This window comes from Diabrotica virgifera, chromosome 5, assembly GCF_917563875.1.
Source record: "Diabrotica virgifera virgifera chromosome 5, PGI_DIABVI_V3a".
Classification (NCBI taxonomy): Eukaryota; Metazoa; Arthropoda; class Insecta; order Coleoptera; family Chrysomelidae; genus Diabrotica; species Diabrotica virgifera.
In genome coordinates, this window is record NC_065447.1 from 77,400,329 (window position 1) to 77,423,725 (window position 23,397).

Genomic DNA, 23,397 nt, shown 5'->3' on the forward strand with positions numbered 1-23,397 from the left:
CTTTGGCTATCATGTTAAATCTACCAATCATTCCTTCTCTCCTACTAAAGACAGCCAAATTTTGCATAACATCCCATCTAAAAACTATAGATTAATGAATTTGTTGGAGGACCTGGAGATTTCTAGAGAGATGAAGTCTAATCCTGATTTTTGTGTTAATACTCAGATCAATTTAAATTGTAATTATAAACCTCTCTTCAAGTATCTGTGGGAGACAGTTGAGTAGTGACCTCTTGCAATCTTTTATGTATATAAAAACTATTGTATTTTTATTCAAAATTTAATTTTATAACTTTATATAAAAAAAAGGAAAACATTTGACTATTGGTCAGATTTATATATACATTATTAATACAGATTCTACCAACAAGTAATGAGAGCCTTAGAAATAAAACACCTAACAACAAAAGTGTTCGAAACTATTTTGTTAAAAATTGAATTCCACCGAACACTATATCCTTCTATTTTGTCATCAACGACTTACAACAATAGACACTGAATATACCCATTTTAAGATCATAGCAGTTAATAAAATCATTTAATATTTCTACATAAACATTAGGTTTTCAACTTAATAAAATATCAATACACCAAGTCAAGGTCATTGCAGTGACTTACATAAATGACAAAAAGATGATAAATAACAACAATATAATATTATCTCAATCTTTAACTTCAACAAGCTAACATCTTCTGAATATTGAATTTGAGAATTCACAATCAAAATTGATCTTTCTCATTACTTTCTGTTTAATAATTTTTTTTGTTTTTTAATTTAATTTTTTAACTTAACACAGTGTATGTAAGTTGGGCCAATTAGTCTCAAAATCAAGCATGTCATCAATTAATTTAATAGTTGATTAGTACAAACATCTAAGGTACATTTCCTTATCAATTTCATTGTAAAAAAATTTTTCAATTTTCCTTTCAATATGTTTAAAATATTCATGTTTCAACGTCAGCTGTCAACGTCAACGCAGAACAGATAAAAGCAGATTTGAATATCCGACCTTGTCAGTCAGCTGTTGTTACTAGGCCAAGGATGGACGGGTGATATCGACACCCGGACCATGAAAAAAGTTTATATGTTTTTTGTGCAACGTGTATGTGGCCGTTTCTTTCTGTTTTTTGCTGTTTGCTGTTGTACGGAGGACTAAGTTAGCATTCAAAATTTAAAAATCAAATGTACATTCCTAAGATGCACTTTTTTACACCTCTATGTAGCGGTACTTTTTTAGTATTTGACGTAAGTAAAAAAAGAGTTTTGTACTTCTTGTTCTTACAAGATCTCTTTTTTTATTTTAGCATTAGCTCCGATGATGACGTTTATGTCGAAAGCGCTCAGCTAAGGAAATAAAATTATTTACACACTTTGACATACTACATTTTCATTTTCCCTTATTCATTCAAGTGTGTACAAACTTATCAGTCTTTCAACTAGATATTTTTAAGTACTTTGACAAATGTCTAATAAGTTTATGTTATAAAATGCATCAATTTCCCGTTATTTCAGTTTGAATACTTACGAGTTTTTTACTCGCCGAAAAAAATATACAGTCAATTACCTATAACTCACTTTTAGTTAACACTAAAAGGTTTTTGTAGTAAGGGATTTATTTAGTTTTTTATTAGCTTCAATTTTGATAATCATAACTTATTTGTAAAAACTTACACTTTTCGAGTTATTGATGAAAAATTGGTTAAAAACATGCATTATTATCAAGAAAAAATAAAATCTTTGATCCTTAATAACTCAAAAAGTTTTGATTTATTTTAATAACTTTATATAACAGATTTTGCTTGAAATTTGCCCTCTATCGAATTATGTGGTTATTTTTAATAAAATAATTTTCACTCCCGAGAAGGGGTGGCATACGAATGGTACTATCTTTAACAAATCAGTACAAATTGTCGGATACGCAGATGACATAGACCTCATAGATAGGTAGATCTAAAGAATCTCTCACTAAAGCATTTCGGTCGTTAAAAGCATCTGCACAGAGAATGGGGCTAAATATAAATGTTCAAAAGACCAAATATATGTGTTGCACTAGGTCAAGCAACCCGACACCTACAAGAATAGTAATTGACGACCTAGAACTGGAAGGTGTCGACATATCGCAAAGTTAAACGAAGAGTTCAAATATCGACTTTCGGTTCTACTTCTGGCCATGTTGGGTGAAAACCTTTGCTTGTTGCTTGTTGTAAAATTCTTGAATTTCTATGTTAATTGTCAATTGCTTGAAGTCCTATTGCTTGTTGTCCAATAATTGCTTGATTTTTTTTATGGTATTTTCTATTATGTCTATTATTTATACATTTATAACAAAATATATTATAAGATACAAAAAATTTTAAGATACAAAAAGGGAAGAAAAAATGATAAACTCAAACTCCCTGTAAGTTCGATCCTGGTAAGCATTTGAATTTTATTCGCAGTGAACTCTCGACTTTTACAGTTTATGGACAAGGCTCAAACGACAAAAAAGAAGACAACAATGGAAAAGAACATCGCTCGATAAGGAATGTCAGCAATATAACGGTTTCTTTTTCTTTATTAGATAGAATTGAAAAAAGCAGACGATAGCGATACAAAAAATAAATGTGGACCCTAGAGACTGGCGTATACGGTTACTCCCAAAAAACAAATGAAGAAGAGATTATTGGAGAATATATTTTCATTGTTGGAATGTCTGCTGAATTCATTTGTTTGTTTTGTTTTGCTTGTACAGTGATTTTGTAGACGCAGCTATAAAATGGCTCCATTTGAGTTACTAAAATCACAAAATATAAGACAAATAAACGGTCTTTAAATTATTGTTTTTTCATTAGCTGTATACCAAGCTCTGTATCTATAGAAACTCAAGTTTTTGGTTTCATTCATTTTGAAAAAATGTGAGAACGTTTGTTGGAGTTGTGTGCCCCCCCGGGCACACAACTCCTCCATCATTAGACCAGTTATAATGACAAATTAGGTATCGAATGAAAGCTTATGCTTATAAACCAAGTATTAAAGGTGAGAAATGTGAACCAAGACTTCCGGTTTTAGAGTTGTAACCGGAAGTACTGTTTTAAAGTCTCCCAAATAGTATAAGCGATATATTATTCGACGCGCCTTAGCAAGACGAGAACAAATTATACTTCCGGTTTCTTGCCTGTCTGTTCGTCCGTCTGTCTGTCAGCGAATATAACTCCTACGTTATTAGAACTAATATAATAACAAATGAGGCGTGCGTCGAGTGAGAGCTAATAACTTAAGGATGGTATTTAATTATTTTTTTACTATAACATTCTTGTCCTGACTTCCAACTTAAACTGAATTTAACTCGAGTTGTAGTGACCACAGAAGATACATGCTCCCTATATATTATACCGCTTATATCTACAGTCCTTCTCATGCATCCCGCAGATTTTTTAAGGTAATAATTTGGTTAAAATTACTGACGGCCGTACGTAACTGACTACGGCAGTAGAAGTGATGAAGCCTCTTATCTCTCTTATAGTGGTTGGTGTGTAGTCTATTTGGTTCGTGATATTTCTGTTAATATTAGAAATTCATATGTAGACGCCTTTTTTTAGATGGGCCGTCTAATAAATTAGTCGTACTTAAGGCCAATTGTTTTATTCTAGACCTTCCATATATTCATTAAACGTATTCCGGAATTGTGGAATCTTGTACAAGCTTGTATAGGTCTAGTGGATGTTATCACATTTTCTTGGTAGTTAGTTGATAGTTTACAAAACAGTGTTTGCCTCCTATGACCGATGTCATCTTCAAAGGAAGTTATTCAAAATATGTCTCTTATGATTCTAAGCTAATTTCGGTTTGATTTACTTACCCAGTACTTTAGCCCTATTAGTTCATGTTTGTTCAATATACATATTGCCATGTGCTTGATCAAGTTTACTTTTCCAATGGCAGTTGCGTTATGTTCAGATCCAGGATTTTTTCCGGTCGTAGACAGAACTTTTTGGCATTCCTAAAACCTTCTCTGGATCGTAGTATTTTGTAACTGATTCACTTCTAACAAGTTCATTGGCTCTTTCATTACCGTGTAGTCCCCGATCACCTGGTATCCATACTAACGTGACACTTATGTTTCGTCAGTGTACTGGATTCTTCTCGGCATCCTCATACTAGTAAAGACTACCTTAGTCTCCTGACAGCCCCCATAGCCGCTTGACTAGCTGTACCTACCTACATATTCCATTGAGTTCAAAAGTCCTCTTGTTAATTTTTCTTGCCCAATGCAAAATGGTAGTAACCTCTGTCTAGAATAAAGTGGTATATTCTCCTAGTGGAATACAAATTTTTAAAAAGACTAAGTTTTAGTCTTTTTAAACTAGTGCCACTAGAATAGTGCCCTTCGTATTCCAATCAGAGTAAATGTAAATAAAAAATGAATAACCATTTTCAATTTCGTTGCAAAACGAAAATACAGCCGAACCATATTCTAGTCCAATCAGAGAGTACAGCAAACACCTCTACCGGTTTCGAAACTTATTAGCCTCTCATCAGGAGGCACACATCTCTGATCCAACTAAAAACAAACCCCAGCGTGCAGTCCCGGATTGCAACGAACGAAATGGCCTAGATGACCTAGCGGCAACTGCTAGCAAAAAGACTAAGTTTTCACTCCAATGGCATACAAGACAACATAATGCTATTCTACATCCCACCAGAATGAAAACAATGGGAACCTTCTCTGGTTACACCTCCGAGGCTTCTACAATTTGCAAGCCATACGGATGCTGAGACTAAGGAAGATGAGGGAATTCTACAATTTACAATTCACGTCCCATCTGCTCAGCGCGGTAAAGTTCCAACGAGAGTGGTTCCCTTCGTACTCCAATCAGAGTAAATGTAAATCAAAAATGAATTACCATTTTCAATTTCGTTGCAAAACGAAAATACAGCCAAACCATATTCTAGTCCAATCAGAGAGTGCAGCAAGCACCTCTACCGGTTTCGAAACTTATTAGTCTCTCATCAGGAGGCACATATGCTGCTCTCTCTGATCCAACCAAAACAAACCCCAGCGTGCAGTCCCGCATTGCAACGAACGAAATGGCATAGATGCCCTAGCGGCAACTGCTAGCAAAAAGACTAACTTTTCACACTAATGGCATACAAAACAACATAATGCTATTCTACATCCCACCAGAATGAAAACAATGGGAACCTTCTCTGGTTACACCCGACCTTTCTGCAGTTTTAGACTCGTCCATGTAATTACACGTATAACGTATAACCCTACATCCTCCAGGGTTGTGTAGATCTTAATGGTAATTTAAAAAAAAATTACATTGCAAATATTTGATTCATTAAATATTTAAGCAATTATTATACAGGGATGAAGAAAATACTAATAAATAAGTAATAAATAAAAAAGGTAACCTTCCTTCCTCTAGTTCTAGTTCATCAATGATATGTATGTTTGCCAATTGAATATTTTTTCTATTTAAACCTCGGATTGAAAATTTCATTACAAGAAAAAAACTGGTTTTACTGGCTGTGAAACAAGTGTATCAAAATTAATTTCATCATCGTACAGTCACCCCCAAATCCATATCTAAACTTTAAAACTGGTCCCATTTAAATACAATCCTCATCAAAATACCGTTCCCGCATTTAATTACCATATATTTGCAATATTAGGTAGTGAAAGGTCTTTTTGTTTCAGTATGCACATGTAAAGCGTATATAATTCTGGCAGTGGATTATTTAATTCTGCTGATTATTCAGCGTTACAGGATGCTCCATTAAATAAAAAGTAGTGTCTTTGAGTCTTCGATACGGATTATAGTAATCTACACATGAACACGTGTCTTTGATCTCCTCCACCTCCCCCATAAAAAATAATAAAGAAACGGCTCTAATTATGAAACCAATTGCGTCGCAAATTTGTCGGCAGAATGCAGTAGGATCTGGTTACCCATATTAGTCTAGGCGCCAAATAGAGGTCACCGTGTCCTTTTCAATTCTGATGGACAAACTCAACGGTTTTTTATGGATTTTTGGCTGCTGATTACAAATTTCGAGGGTGGATTTCGATCCGAGTGGTCAAAAAATTGTTATAAACAATTTAATTGTTTACAAATTGTTTATAAGGCTCTGGCTCATAAACTAAGAGATGATAAAAAATGTTTCAAATAAAATTTGTTCCTTAATAAAAAACGAAGAAAAAAACGTTTACTAAACTTAAGGGCCGGTTGTTCGAACGCTAATCAACATTGATCACTATCAAAATACTTAATTACTGTCACAACTGTCAATGTCAACTTTGGTTGGGTTGCCGAAAACATAATTATTGATGACAATTATGAAATTAGTTAATCAATTATGTTAATAATTGTTATGTTAATTGACTAACTAATCTCATAATTATAATTAACTATGTTTTCAGCAACCCAACCAAAGTTGACATTGACAGTTGTGACAGTAATTAAATATTTGATAGTGATCAATGTTGATTAGCGTTCGACCAACCGGCCCTAAATCCAACAATTATAACTGAAGATATTATAAAATTAGATCACAATGCAAATTGCAAATTGAAAAATTAGTATTTTTCGAAGCTTTATCGATCGTAACTCGGCTTCTACGCAGGCAAATGAGCCTTAAAAGGTCTCATTTTATAGCTTAATTAATAGACTTTCAAACACAGTTTGTTAAATTACGTTATCTTCATCTGTTTTAAAGTTATGCCCCTTTGAAGTTATAATTTTCTTTAAAAAATTGTACATTAATTTGTTTATAAGGATTTCAAGCAAATTTGAGCTATAAACATTTATACTTTAATTAACAATAATGATAAAAAAACTCAAAAGGAACAATTTGAGCTTATGAAAATGTCCGTAAGTTTATTTTTGGCCAAGATATCGATATTTTAATGGCGCGCTATGAGGCGCATGATCGACACGCAGCGTAAAGGTTCACGCGTTAACTTCTCGATACAAATTATAATTTCTATGTATATATACGTTATCTTCATTTTTCAGTTTTGAAGATCCTAATAAAATTTTAACATATAATTCTTATAGTTAAATCATCATACTGTACCTCGTATCATCTTTCATTTTATTTACCTTGTCTTCTATTTTTTGTACTAAATGAGAAAAAAAACAATAAAAACAAATATTTCAGAAATATAACTAAAAAGTAAGTTGATATTATTTATTAATACTATTTTTACAAACATTTTCTTTCATGTATTTGCATCGAGATATATAGGGAATCTCAGCTTTTTTACATGTGCATATTAGATATATTTTGCATATCTGCATTTATATCTGCTTCAATTATACGTGCACAACCGTTTTCAGTAGAAGATACTTTGATGTTGATATTATTTTGACATATAATACACAATTCTTTATCAGTTAAATTATTCATTATTGCAACAAATCAATATCACTATTCATAGTAGGGGAGCGAAGTATGCTAAATGTGCAGTCACTCGAGCGCTTTGGGGACCTATTGGGTTGTGCAGAGTAGGTCCTAAAACCAAAAAAAGTTAAGTAAAGTTTTCCATTTTAGTGGGGACTTTCCATTTTTAATTTAATTTTCCATTTCCAACAATCGTTTTTTTAGATTATGGCGCCATCTATCCATAATTTGAAAAAATGTTTCGAATAAAAGTTGCTTATTTTTATGTAAAGAATAGAAATCTGGAATTTGGGGCTCCTATTTAAGATTTTAAAGTAACCCCCACCCCACCTCCGTGGGAGGTCGTGTTTGGTACAATTCGATAGATTTTTCAAAAATATTGATTAAGTGTATTTTGCAGTTTTTCGATCTAATGTTTATTTTGCTAAATATCGCGGGATTTGTATTTAAAATTTTAAATTTACCCCCACCCCTCTCCGTGGGGGGTCATGTTTGTTATCATTCGAAAGATTTTTGAAAAATATTGAACACGTATTTTTTAGTTTTTCGATCTAACGTTCATTTCGCGAATTATTCGCTTTTTTTTGTGAAACTTTGGGACTCACCCATTTCCTTCCGCCCGGCTCAAATCGTCAGATTTTTTAAATATACACTCTTTTGCATGTTCTTAACTTACCTTATCTTAATCTGACAATTTCGAGTATTTTTAAGAATAGATTTTTTTTTCGGGCCCCCCTTAACGAACTCCCCTGTGTTAAGAGCTAATATATGGTAGAGGTACATCTGCAGGGCACCAGGTTTCTCCCCATATGATAATCTGACGCGCTCGAGTAACTGCCAAAATCCCCGCTTGGGCTCCCTTACCATAAGAAACAATGACTATATTGTTAGAAATAGACAGAATTGGTTAAGTAATAAGAGTAATAAGTTGGTAATAGACATGTTAAGAAGAGGCAAGGCCTCCTGAACAAAATAGTGTAACACGAGAGTGGTCGATCGGTGTCTTTACCGTGATATTACTTGACTATGAGCCGATCTTGAGCCTCAGAGCGTGCTATTAAATTATCGATATCTTGGCCAAAAATAAACCTACCAACACTTTCCTAAGATCAAAATATTCCTTTTGAGTTCTTCTATTATTAGTATTAATTAAAGTATAAATGTTTATTGCTAAAATTTACTAAAAGCCCTTATAAACAAATTAATGTACAAATTTTTTAAGAAAATTATAAAAAAATTCAAACCAGTATAACTTTAAAATAAATGAAGTTAACGTAATTCGACAAACTTTGTTTAGAAGTCTATTAATTAAGCTTTAAAATAAGATCTTGTGAAGCTCATTTGCATGCGTAGGAGCCGAGCTACGATCAATAAAGCGTCGAAAAATACTTACTTGACTGTGAGCCGATCTTGCGCCTCATAGCGCGCCATTAAAATATCGATATCTTGGCCAAAAATAAACCTACGAAGATTTTCGTAAGCTCAGATTGTTCCTTTTAAGTTCTTCTATCATTATTGTTAATTAAAGTATAAGTGTTTATAGCTCAAATTTGCTTGAAACCCTTATAAACAAATTAATGTACAATTTTTTTTAGGAAAATTATAACTTCAAACGAGTATAACTTTAAAATAAATAAATATAAAGTAATTTAACAATTGGAAACCTATTAATTAATCTTTAAAATGAGACCTTCTGTGGCTCATTTGCATGCGTAGAAGCTGAGTTACGATCGACAAAGCTTCGAAAAATACTTATTTTGCAATTTTCAATTTACATTGTGCACTAATTTTACAATATCTTGAGTTGTAATTATTCAATTTAAGTTTAGTCAACGTTTTTTTCTACGTTTTTTATTAAGGAACAAATTTTGAACAAAATTGAGACATTTTTTTAATTTTTTTTTTAGTTTATGAGCCAGAGCCTTATAGACAATTTATAAACAATTAAATTGTTTACGGAAATAAAAGGCAGATATCGAGCACTGAGTTTATTTAATCTTGCCCAAGTATACTTTCGCTATCTAGAGCATCTTCAGGGGCATTTCGTCAATAAAAAGAAGGTATTATCCTCGAATGTCATCTAATAAGATAGTTTGGTGGCAACTTAAATTAACATATAAATACACACTTAACAAAGGACAAAACAGATAAATTTGAGTGCCTGGTAAGATTCTACATTTTTGCAAGATGGAAGCAAAATGAAAAATGAATTCTTGCAAAGAAGAATGAATTCTTGCAAAAATGTAGAATCTTACCAGGCACTCAAATTTATCTGTTTTGTCCTTTGTTAAGTGTGTATTTATATGTTAATTTAAGTTGCCACCAAACTATCTTATTAGATGACATTCGAGGATAATACCTTCTTTTTATTGACGAAATGCCCCTGAAGATGCTCTAGATAGCGAAAGTATACTTGGGCATAATTAAATAAACTCAGTGCTCGATATCTGCCTTTAATTTCCGTAAATTTCATATATTCGAGCATTCAACCATTTCCTATTTTAATTAAATTGTTTATAACAATTTTTTGACCACTCGGATCGAAATCCACCCTCAAAATTCGTAATCAGCAGCCAAAAATCCATAAGAAACCGTTGAGTTTGTCCATCAGAATTGAAAAGGACACGGTGACCCCTCTGGCGCCTAGACTATATTTGCCCATATTAAAAAAGAAAATCAGTAGAAAGAAACTACTACGTTACAACGATTACTAAGTCAATAATATATCGAGGATAGATCATTTATATTTTAAAATAACATACATATAAAATCAAAGTTTGGTGTTAATTTTGTAAGCAAACTAAATGTAAGACTAAATTAAATACTTACCATGTCGGGATAGGGTTATCAGGTTTTTTCCTGGTTTTTTCCTCGTGATTTACTATGGGATTTTTATCTGCTCAGTAACCATTTTAATTCCTCATTTTATCTCCTCAATAACTTTTGAAAGGCAGCTTTCGAATTGAGTAGGGAGCCGCGGAAGATAAAAACAAAACAAAACTTGCCATGGAACTTTGAAGACCTCACCGTCTTGTTTATTATTATTCTTATATTATTATTCTTATATTATTGTTATTGTTATTAAATTTGTTTAGATCGTTTTTGAACACACCTATGATGTTGAAAGGAGGCTATAATTAGCCTTACCTTAGCTTTGTACCATCTTTTAATTTCAGTACTTAAATTACGTCTCAACAGCTACTGAACTAATTTTCCTTAGTTATTGATATTTTATGGACTTGAAGTCTTTAGATATTCATGCTTCTTGATATAGTAGTCATGTTGTGACTTGCTGATTGACATAAAGTCCATGCCATTAAAAAAAAATTTCTAGATTGGGATTTCTGAACTGACACCAATTCGATGTAAAATGTCATCGTACTTGTACATTGTACTTGTTCCACAGATTCTTCTTCTTACGGTGCCTATCCTTTCCGGATCCTTTACTTGCTGCTGTTCGGAATAGTCCGGTTGTAGCTATATTGAACCACTTTCTCAGGTTTTGAAGCCAAGATATTCTTCTTCTGTCTGGTCCTCTCTTTCCAATTACCTTGTCCTGAAGAATGGTTTGCAGCAAGCCGTATCTCTGTTCATTCTTCATAACGTGGCAGAGATATTCTAATTTGCGCTCTTTGAATGTGTTAATAATCTCACATTCCTTGTCCACTCTACTGGCTTGATTACACGTAACGAGTACAGTGGCGAGACAGCAAACTGTTACTAGGCCGAGACAGTGGTGAGGGCGAGAGATGGTTTATACGTATTTGGCAATTTTTGAATTTGGAAGCGAGTTAGTTTAGTTTCGATTCACAAAAACAAGGAGTAGTGTACTTATGGATCATAAAGCTAACATTATAGCTATTTGTATAACAAGGGAGGAAAGTGCTACTTTTCCTCCCGAGAATGAAGTTTACTGCCCGACGCGTAGCGGAGGGCAGTAATCATTCAAGGGAGGAAAAGGCACTTTACTCCCATGTTATACATATGGTTTTTCCACCTTCCTCAAATAACAAGTCATTTTTTCATTTTTACTTAGTTTATTTATGTAACTAACCAACAAAATTTATTAGAACTAAAACTAACAAGTACGTAAAATATAACTATCAACTGTCAAATATAAGTCAAATTAATAATGTAAACATTGTTAAATCAAAATAACAATTTACTGTTTTTTACCATTCTGCAAAATACAGAGTGTTTTATAAATAAACATTAAAATGTATAGAAACTTACGTAATAGAAAATAGATATTGTACAGGGCGTCAATAAGTTACATTTCATGAATGAAATACCATGACGTCACTTTTACTTTTCCTCCCTAGGGAGGAAAAGTACAACTTTGCTCCCTACAATCAGGTCCGGAAAAGTATACTTTCGGTAGAGGTAGGTGGAAAAAAATATATCAAACGACTTATACCACTGCTTATACAAGAATTGACGGATAATATCTTATAATATCATAATATATTATATTATGAGAAGGAGATAGGCTTCTTTGGACTATAGACTATAGAAGTATAGACAATGGATTTTAAGAAGACCAAATCTCACTGCTCCCGACTTCTTCGATTCATTGATTTTTTTATTTCTTGTCTATATATCGAATTTAAATTTTTTATTTTATTTGACTTCTTAAGTTTTAAAACCAACAATATTTATTTCTTCTACAATCGATACATATGCTGCATCACGTTTTTGTTTATTTTTATACTCCAAAGATTTGAAATTTCATAAGCACGGGTGTGACTTATACAACTGAACTAAACTTTATTGTCCTATCTGAGTTCCATTTGTTAGCTATTTTTGAGAATCACAAATCACATTGATTAACACAAGTCGTCTCCTCTGATAAAGTGGTAATGTGCACAGTTACACAGCGTGTGTTGTTTACACATACCCACGATACACTCACACATACTGGGTAGGTTGGCGAGTATACGATTGAAGGGTGGGAGGTCGAAGACTCGGCCTAGTAAATAGAACAAGATTCGAGTGACTGTCTCGCCATATGACTGGGTCGAGTGCTCGGCCAAGTACTCGTTAGTATGTTTATAGGTCTGTTCCAACCAACAGTCAAACTAGTCAGAAATCGTCAGCAAACAGTTGGTCAGTGCAAGAACATACTACAGTCATCAGTGCTATCTCCTCTACTCGCGCTGGTCAACTATTCTCTGATAGTTTCTAACTGGTTTGACCGCTAGTTGGAACAAACCTTGTACCAAACGAGCACCCGGCCGAGAACACTGTCTCGCTACAATACTCGTTACGTGTAATCAAGGTTTATGTCGTAGTACCTCAACATTAGTCACACGATCCACCCATGAAATTCTTAAAATGCCGCTGTAACACCACATTTCGAAGGCCTCGAGTTTTCTTAAAGATTAAGTAGAAATCACACAGATTCCAGATGAAGGTCCACAGATTAAGTAGAAATGATAGCGTGTCTGACTTGGAGGAACAGTTTCCAGTTTTGTCTGACTGGAAACAATTGCTTCAGCTATTGTCATCTCCCAATCACTATCGTTTTCAACCGAATCAAGCTGCAGGTGTGGATGATATATGCAGTGAACAAATAAAGCATCTAGGCCAAGGAGCAAAAAACTGAATCTTGCAACACTATAACACGTGTTGCAAAGCCTGCGAAATTCCAAAATCATGGAGTTTGTTACTCTACATAACAAATAGTGGGCTAAAAATAAACTAGCCGCTCTGTCTGTAGCAAGTGCCCAAGTGTAAATCAATTTTATGACTCAATTAATTATTGCGCACTTCACTGGCTTGGCTATGTTCATTGTACGAGTTTAAACTGACATTTATACATTTCTCAGTATCATACAAGTTTAAAAGGTGAGTTTGAGCCAACCTACAGACTAGGTCTAGCAATTCTAGCACTTCCCCATGGGATTCCGGCTTTGACTGGTCATAGTTCTGAATATTGCTTTTGTGTTTAACTCTAAAAGTTATATTTTCCAGATATGACTGTATTAAAAGAATATAGCTGCTAGAGGATTGAAAGATATCCTTTGAAAGTTGCCAATGATAAAAACTATTATTAGAAAATCGGTCCAGCCGTTCTTAAGTTATAAAATAATGGTGTAATAACTAACACAATTTTGCGTCTTTACCATTCAAATTTATGTGTTTAGGTATATGTACATAGATAAATATATACCAGCTATACCTGTAAAGGTAAAAAGCTCGGAGAATAGATTGTGTCTTTAGGTCCGTACATAACATGTCACTATTTAAGCTTGTATGAACATCTTCGATATAATATCATTTACAGTCGGAAAAATAAAAGAATACCCATGAACGAACATACAAAACACGCTGTATTTTCCTGTCACCGTGTCACACAAAAAATTGGCCAGCGAAAGTACATGTAATAATTATTGTTACACGTACTTGCACTGGACAATTTCCTTTGTGATACGGTGACAGAAAAATGCAGCGTGTTTTATATGTTCGTTCATGGGTATTCTTTTATTTTTCCGACTGTAATTAATATCACGTTATATCGTCGATTAGCCACCACCTATGAATTATTCATAGAATTCAGCCGATCATTCAGCTGAGCTAGCCGACCAGCGTATATTATCAAGTGAAAGAGAAAGAGAATGAGAGAGCAAGAAAACAACTCACGAGAAATCCGGTCGTTATTGTTATTGGCTTCTTGCATAAATTGACTGCAGCGAGAATATGCATCTATCCGGTTGACACTGCTGCTCCAAATGTCTTTCTGAAGGTCGAATGAAAGTCGATACAGAATATAAAGACAGAATTTCAAGTAGACGGATTAAGTTTTGAAACATTAGGCGGTATTAATGGCCTGTTAAGATTATTCTACAGGAAATACGAGTAATACGACTACGGAATACTTAATCCGAAATGTGATATTAAAATTTAATTATACGAGGAAGATTTGAGTTCATACGTTTAATTTTTGAATAAAACTTTCATTCATGTTAGGTAGAAACCATTGACGAAAGAAAGATAAATACATACTCATAGGCATGGTATTCATTGATCTTGAGAAAGTTTTTTCTTTTTCGAAAAGTTCTTCCTGGTTTCTGTGGTGGGCAATCAATAATAAAAAAGTTCCCAGTGAGAGTATGTGAAGATTTTGAGATAATAATATTATCTCAAAATCTTCACATACTATATATTATATTACCCCAGTCAATCTGGAAAAAGAGCATCAATGTTACGTAAAAATGTTCTACAGTCGACCAATCAATCAATTTATTTTTTCGTGATTTTCCATTATTTTAAAGGGTCATTACTTTATTATTTCACTGCCTATTCAATCCATAGATTGGACCATAAAATATAGATTATCATGTACAATCTGTTCAATTTTCAGCTCTTAATGTTTGTAAACCATTGAAATCATCATCAACCCGTACTCGTCCACTGCTGGACCTAGGTCTCCCTCAGCTCTTTCCATATTTTTCTGTTTTATGCGGCTTGCATCAAGCTGCCGACAATCTTCAGATCGTCAGCCCATCTGGTCGTCCTCTGCTCCGTAGTGCTTCTTCTCGTGGCCTATACTCGACATTACGTTTTGTCCATCGGTTGTCTGACAATCTGGCGATGTGTCCTGCCCAGTTCCACTTGAGCGACGCGATTTTTTCGACGGCGAATTTTTGTTCTACGACATATTTCTTCGTTTAGGATTCGGTCCCTCAGGGAGACACCCAACATCTGGCGCTCCATCGCCCTCTGAGTTATGCGAATCTTGTTCACTACCTTTTTTGTGAGTGTTAATGTTTCCGCTCCATAAGTGACTACAGGCAATACACACTGGTCAAAGATTTTCCTTTTCAGGCCTATGGGTAAGTACGATTTAAATACATAGCTCAGTTTACCAAACGCTGCCCAGGCTAATCCTATGCGACGTGGGAGCTCGCACGTCTGGTTATCTCTTCCCAACCGAATTTCATGTCCCAAGCCAAGGACTTATAAGATGCAGTCTGTTCAATATCCATTCCATCAACAACAATATTACGATTTAGCACCAGATTAGTCATTATTTGCGTCTTGTTGATGTTAATCTTTAGTCCGACCTCTAAGGAAGCTTGATATAACTTGTTCAACATTATTATTGCATCATTGCATCATGACTGAGCTTCTCTCCATTTATATTGATACCATATTCGTTCAGATCTGCCTTCTTAAAAGTGTGTTCTGAAAGGGTTGTGAACAGCTTTGGTGAGATGGTGTCTCCTTGCCGTACTCGATGCATACAGAATTTATTAGTTTGTTGATCACGCTAGCCGTTGCATTGTGGTAGATATATTTTATCATGTTAGTGTAGCGATGGTCTATTCGGCATTCTGTCAATGCTTTTAACATTTTCTGGTGGTTTATGGTATCGAACGCTCTCTCGTAGTCCACGAATATCAGTGCCAATGGTTTGTTGTATTCCGCCGACTTCTCTATCAAGTTTTTTTATTACCAGTAAGTGGTCGTTAGTGTTATATCCGGATCTAAACCCAGCTTGTTCTCTATTCTGATAGAAGTCTAACTTAGCCTCCAGTCTTTTTTTGATAATTTTTGTGAAAAGTTTATATATGTGTGATAGCAGACTGATAGGACGGTAGTTTTTAGATCTGTTATGTCACCTTTCTTGTGCAATAAAACAATGACTGCATTGTTCCATTGAGAAGGGGTTTTGCTTGGTAAATGCATTCGGTGAAAAGTTTGACCAAAACCTGGATAATTTTATTTCCATCTTGTTTGATTGCCTCGATCACTACTCCGTCATCGCCAGGGGATTTATTATTTTTCATTTCTGAAAGTGTCTTTTTAACTTTTATGGTGTTACTTCTGGCATTAATTCTGATCCCTGGTTTGTAATTTTGGGCAGGGGCCGATATTGCCTTGCGCTGGTGCTCTCATACATTTCGCGATAAAACGATTCGACAATCTTAAGGATTTCGGCTCTATCCGTAGCAATGTTGTTGTCTTTGTTTTGTTTCTTATTCTGTACATATTTTTGTTGCCAATGTTATTCGTATTTCGCCGCAAAACTTTTAAACTTTTGTTTTCTTGAATTATTTGTGTTATTTCTCTTGTATTGTTTTCTCTTATGTGTTTTCGGATTGATCGGTGGACATCTTTGTTTAATTTCTTCAGTGTTGTGTAGTTGAAGTCGTACTTTTCCGTCAGTTGTCTTCTTTTACTTATTAACTCTTTGGTATTTTGGTTTAATGTTTCTTTATGGGTCACGACCGTCGGGCAACACTCCCTTTCGGTTTCTTTTAGTGCCTTCGTTATGAGATTATTTGCTAGTTCGATGTCTTCTATTTCGTTTTATAAGTCTAGTATACGTCTGGTTAGTATATCTTCACAGAGGTCGTTGTTTTCTGGGGGAATCCATTTCTTCTTTCGTGTTTTGAAGATCATCTTTGTTCTTTCCAAGTTGACATTTAATTGTATCCTTGCTCGGATTAATATGTGGTCGCTTCCTATCGAAAATTTGTTAAGTACTTCAACATCGTTAATTATTTCTTTTCTATTCGTTATGATAAAATCTATCTCATTTTTGACACTACCATCAGGCTTTTTATCGAAAAAGAGTTCATCATGGATAAATTTTCCTGGTGTAAGAAGTTGAGCAGTCATTGCCCTCGTTCATTTCTTTCGCCGTACCTTCCAAAGACCACAAATTAATGAGGATCTAAAGCTCATATTGGTGAGCTCCATCATGCTAGTTTTATACAGTTATATAATAAGAAATCGACGCTGGATGGAGACATTAAATATAATCAAACCTACGACAATCAGTTGAGACCAAAGGGAAAACCATACAGACAGAGGAACATTCAAGGAAGCAACAAACTGAACATTCAAAATATTAGTAGATTAACTTTTTATTTTAGAGCACACAATAAATAATATGATGTTTCTATTATTATTACTAATGAAAGTTAAATTACAAAAAAAAATGTTACGATGTATTTGATTGTTAAAAAATGTGATTTATGTTCTAATATATGTATTCTTAATAAATTATATCTGTACAATTCTAGTTAAAATTATACATACATTGATGTTTTTATTATTTCAGATTTTAGTTGAATATGACGACGTTGAATGGCAGAGACGTGAATGGATATGTCCACATAAAGATGGGCTATTCCATCTGTTTATGGTCGAGCAAGTGTTGGTATGGGCACACCGCAGGGATCCATTTTCCCCTTCACATGGATCAGTGCTGTGGCCATCGCTGGTGAGTTAATTTTACGTTAAATCTTTTTTGAAGTAATACTGCTTTAGGCGCGATTGAGAGTGAATTTTTATTATTCTGCGCGCATGCGCACACAGGCATGTTTTTAGTAGGTACCTAAATATATTTATTATAATTTTTGTGTCTTTGAATTTGTTTTCCTCGGGAGTAAGATAAGTATTATGTATTAAAATATTTATATTTATTATACTTCACTTCGTCTGTTTGTTACCGTGAATTGTCATTATTTCCGAGACTAGATATGTAAATATAGAGCTCGTAGCGTTATTGGTATAGCATTCGGCTAGAGATCGAGAGGTCTTGGGTTCAAATCCGGAGGACCATTCCTATTCTTTTTTTTATTTTTGGAAAGTGGTAAGCATTAAAATCAGTTTAATATTTAAATAAAATAAAAATAAAATGTTTAAAGTATATTTATTTCGTTGAAATCACTTCATAGAAGTATAACTTCTTACGTGCGTACAAAGTAGGTACACACACATTCTTTTTTTATTTAGATTAATGTCAATGTGTCATGTTGGTGAATAATGTAAATTCTTGCATTCAATATTAAATATTGGTTTTCTGGGTTAATTATGAATTACTCTGTTCTGTGTTGAGGTAGGTATAAATATTTAAATGGGACCATACTACCTCGTTTAGTAGATTAACGAAGAGTTCAAACGGTTCCAAAAATAACAAATGCCGATGTTGTTCAAATATTATGTACTACTTACATAAAAAAAAACAGTTTTATCAGACGATACCACTTAGACAAGGCGAAAACGGCGGGTTCGTTGGGAAAAATATTCCCATGAGATTTTTTGGCATAATTACATTCGTGAGACATCCCAGAATAAGATTCAAGAAGTCGCCCACGTGAAAAGTGGGCCAAATTAAAAAAAAAATTTTAATCAAATTGCAAAAATCAACATTTTTGGCCCGGACAATATTTTTGTAGGTTTTTTGGACCATTCTGGATAAAAAATGTCTGTTATAATTTTTCTCTAAAGTTGATTGTTTTCGAGTTTAAGCAATTTAAAATTGAAAAAAAAAACGAAAAATGGCGATTTTCAAGGCTTAATAACTCGGTTAAAAGTTATTATTATGAAAGTCAGAAAGTGACCAGATCAAAGTTTAATGCCCCCCCTACAAGATCCCGAAGAAATTTTTGTCATTATTTTATTACTAAGCTGTTATTTTTAAGTAATAATATTGAGCGCCATGCACGTGGTAGGCGGCCGTAAATGTGAGTGCAAGTAAGATGCACAATTGGACTGCCGGAGTGGCTTCTCTCTCGCACTCAGCATTTACGGCCGGCTATCACGTGCATGGCGCTCAATATTATTACTTAAAAATAACAGCTTAGTAATAAAATAATGACAAAAATTTCTTCGGGATCTTGCATTAAACTTTGATTTAGTCACTTTCTGACTTTCATAATAATAACTTTTAACTGAGTTATTAAGCCTTGAAAATCGCCATTTTTCGTTTAATGTTTAAATTTTTCAATTTTAAATTGCTTATAACTCGAAAACGATCAACTTTAGAGTAAAAAATTATAAGAGACCTTTTTTATCCAGAATGGTCCAAAAAACCTACCAAAGAATTGTCCGGGCCAAAAATATTGATTTTTGCAATTTGATTAAAAAAAATTGTTAAAAAAAAATTTGGCCCACTTCTCACGTGGGCGACTTTTTGAACTTTATTTTGGGATGTCTCACGAATGTAATAATGCAAAAAAAATCTCATGGGAATATTTTTCCCAACGAACCCACCGTTTTCGCCTTGTCTAACTGGAAAAGTATGGACATATATGTGTTACTAGAAAATACTACTATAGTCGATTCGCTAATCTGAGGCACAACAACTGTCTACACTACAATCACAATAAAGATTCACTAGAAATAAACAAGCACGAGGAGCACTCCCAAATCATGATTTGGGATTGGGAGTGCTCCTCGAACATTCAACGTGTCTTGGTTTGTTTATTTCTATATGGTTAGGGTGACCAAACGTCCCGTAAAAACGGGATTGTCCCGTTTTTTAACGATTTGTCCCGGGGTCCCGAAGAACTCTCTCGGGAGGCCTAAATGTCCCGTATTTACGTAGGGTTGATTTTATCTATCTGACTATCTATATTTTCTATCTTTAATTATTCTTCAATTTGGACATTTGTTTTCATTTATATTTCTCCCGCTCTTGTTATGTTCTGGTCCAGCACTGTTCTCATTATTATTTTTCTTTCAAATTTCAGAAGGATATATTCCTCTTTCTTGTTAATCATCGTTGTTTCAATCCCATATGTAACAAAAGGTCTTATTAAGGTCTTATACATTATAGGTTAATCTTTGTTCTCTTACTTAGAGTCTTGCTTCTTAGCGGATTTCTATTCATTCCATATGTTTTTTGCCTTTTGTAATTTGTAATAAGTATAGCATTTTTTCGTAATATTCTTCTCATATTCTGCTTATCTGTTTGTCTAAAATACGGTTTCTCCTGTTCGTTTTTTAGTGCTCTTGTTTTAATGCTGGTCGTATTTATTATTGCTCTGACGTTTTTGTAAAATTCTTTTATTTTATGAATTTGTCCTTTTATGGATTTTATGATACAAAAGTGTTCTAGGTGCGCTACTGCTCCTTGGATGTGTCCCGTTTTTTCACTTTTATGATTTGGTCACCCTATATATGGTGCATTTTTATTGTGATTGTAGTGTAGACAGTTGTGTCTCAGATTAGCGAATCGACATACTACTACATGTCATTTTATAATAATAATAACATTCTCCGCCGTTTTACGACTTCCAATCGCCACTTCGTCTGTTTGTTCTATAGATCCTCTTCTATGTTTCTTTCTCACAACTCTTTATCTATTCTTTCGCTCCAACTTTTTCTCGATCACCTCGTTGTCTCTTTTCTTCTGATTGCCATTTTAGTATTTCCTTTGGTATTTGTCCAGTACTGTATAGAGTGATACTTCTCACTATAGTCTCATATCCTCTTTTTGTTTTCTTTGCTGATGGATTGGTCCCACAAAATGCTGTTCAACATTGTGATGACTTTTCTACCTGACGTATTTCTTTCCCTTTATGTGGTCTAGTAAACTGCTCGTCAAAAGTTAGGGATATAAAAGATTATGCTCATTTTCATAGCTGATTTTTTCGAGGAGAGATTAACGGATTCCGCTATTTTTGATTATTATTTTAAATTTTTCTTTAGTATTATTCTCACGGGGGTGAAACGTTCTATACATTTTTTTGATAAAATTAATAGTTTTCGATTTATTCGCTATCGAAAGTTGGTTTTATATCAAACAAGAATGTGTGTGTACTTTGTACGCACGTAAGAAGTTATACTTCTGCTACATATTATGTGATTTTTAAGACTATACCAAAAATTTAAAAAAATAAAAGAATAAAACGCACACAAACACATTGAAAAATGCCACAAAGAAAAAATGATTTCTGGACGATAATAATTGTTGGCAAACATTTTAAATACGCATTTGCTGAAAAAAAAAATTATATAACAAATATACTTACAATCATAATATGCATAAAAAAATAAAAAAATAAAACTTGCATCGGGAATTGAACCCTTGAATTTCGTGCCGCTTTGACTCGTAATCGAAGCGTAGACTCACTCGTCCAATCGCACATTATTTATCATTTGGAAAAATACGGTAACTGAACGTTTTACTGTTTGACAATTGTTTTGAAAATTATGTAGTTTAAATTTTGTGGAAGAAAATATAAAAATATAACAAAACAGTAAGAAAACAATATATTAGATGAAGATTGGTAGAACTTTTGTTGGTAATCAAATTAAGTATGTAAATCAAAGCATTACATACCTACTAGATAAATAAATCTACACCAAAAATCATAATTTAAAAATAAAAATCGAACCTAATTTGGGATTTCTCTCTAAAATCCGCATTCTTGAGAAAATAAATGTATGTATTTCAACCTAATCCAAATGTACAGGGTGTAACAAAAATACAGGTCATAAATTTAATCACATATTCTGGGACCAAAAATAGTTCGATTGAACCTAACTTACCTTAGTACAAATGTGCACATAAAAAAAGTTATAGCCCTTTGAAGTTACAAAATAAAAATCGATTTTTTCCAATATATCGAAATCTGTTAGAGATATTTTATTGAAAATGGACATATGTCATTCTTATGGCAGTAGTATCTGAAAAATCAAATTATAGTGAAATTTAAACGCCCTATACAAATTTTATGGGGGTTATGCTCCTTTAAACCCCCCCAAACTTTTGTCTACGTTCCAATTTAATTACTCTTGTAGTACCATTAGTTAAACACAATGTTTTAAAAACTTTTTTGCCTCTTAGTACTTTTTCGAAAAGTCGAGCTTTATCGAGATATTTTGAATATTTTCAAATCCACCACATATTTGTATATGGTTAAGTACGATTATGGAGACTTAGTAATAATATGAAAATTTATTTATGATTTATATTTTTTGGTATATTTTGAACCATATTAAATAAGAAGCCACATCTCGATAAAAGGTGCCTTATCAAAAAAATACAAAGAGGCAAAAAAGTTTTAAAAACACTGTGTTTAACTAATGGTATTGCAGTAATAGTATAATTGGAACGTACACAAACATTTGGGGGGTTTAAAGGAACAAAACCCCCATAAAATTTTAATGTAAACATATTAAAAAAGAAGCCGCAACTCGATAAAAAGTGCCTTATCGAAAAAATACTAAGAGCCAAAAAAGTTTTAAAAATATAGAATATAACTAATGGTACCACAATAATAATTTAATTGGAACGTACGCAAAAGTTTGAGGGGGTTTACGGAAACAAAACCCCCATAAAATTTTTATGGGGTAAACAAATTTCACTATAATTTTTCTGTAAGATGTTCCTGCCATAAGAATGCCACATGTTCATTTTCAATAAAATATCTCTAACAGATTTCGATATATTGGAAAAAGTCGATTTTTATTTTGTAACTTCAAAGGGCTATAACTTTTTTTATGTGCACATTTGTACTAAGGTAAGTTAGGTTCAATCGAACTATTTTTGGTCCCAGAATATGTGATTAAATTTATGACCTGTATTTTTGTTACACCCTGTATAATTACAATATGATTATAATAAAAACTAGGTACTTACCAAATTAGAATGAGTTTTCCTTGTCCAAAATAGTCCAAAAGTCCAAAAATATAGGTATATGAAAACTATTTAAAAAGGCAGTATAACTATTAACTAACTTTTGTTTGTTGTTTCTTTTCACACAAATTTTAAAACGCAACAACCATAAATAATCTAACTACAGCTGTGCCACAGCCACCATATTGAATAATTTTTGACATGTCATTTGAACATCCAATCAGAACAAAGTTATATTGCGCATGCGCCCGGTCGCTAGGTTTCCCATATAAAAATTTACCCTCTATCGCCGGTAAAGAAGTATAACTTCAAAAATCAATGTTTTTAATCAGTATTCTGCTAATAACTCAAATGTACCTTTTGAAAAAATAAACAAAACCGTTTTTTAAATATTCTTTAAGACCAATAGTAATCGAGCTATACTTTATTATATGTGTTAGATCGTCTTCGTCAAATGCTAAATATTGTAGTTTCAAAGTCAAAAGACGGGAAAACTATGAATTTTTCGAGGATAACTTGTTAAAACTAATTTAAAGTATTTAAAAATATCTATCTCCGGGAATAAAAAAGTCTCCAGCTCAAAAATTAAGTGACTTATAATAAAAAGAATGTCAGTCCCTATTTT

The 23,397-nt window shown here is 33.3% G+C and overlaps 1 protein-coding gene across 1 annotated transcript in view; it reads left to right on the plus strand.

Annotated features, from left to right (window-relative positions):
- Positions 1-23,397, plus strand: part of LOC114337621 (probable JmjC domain-containing histone demethylation protein 2C) — a 1,249,253-nt gene that overhangs the window by 502,882 nt on the left and 722,974 nt on the right. Inside the window, exon 2 of the mRNA XM_050650161.1 lies at positions 17,463-17,624. Within this exon, the coding sequence (XP_050506118.1) occupies positions 17,463-17,624 (162 nt within the window). The remainder of the gene's footprint in view (positions 1-17,462; positions 17,625-23,397) is intronic.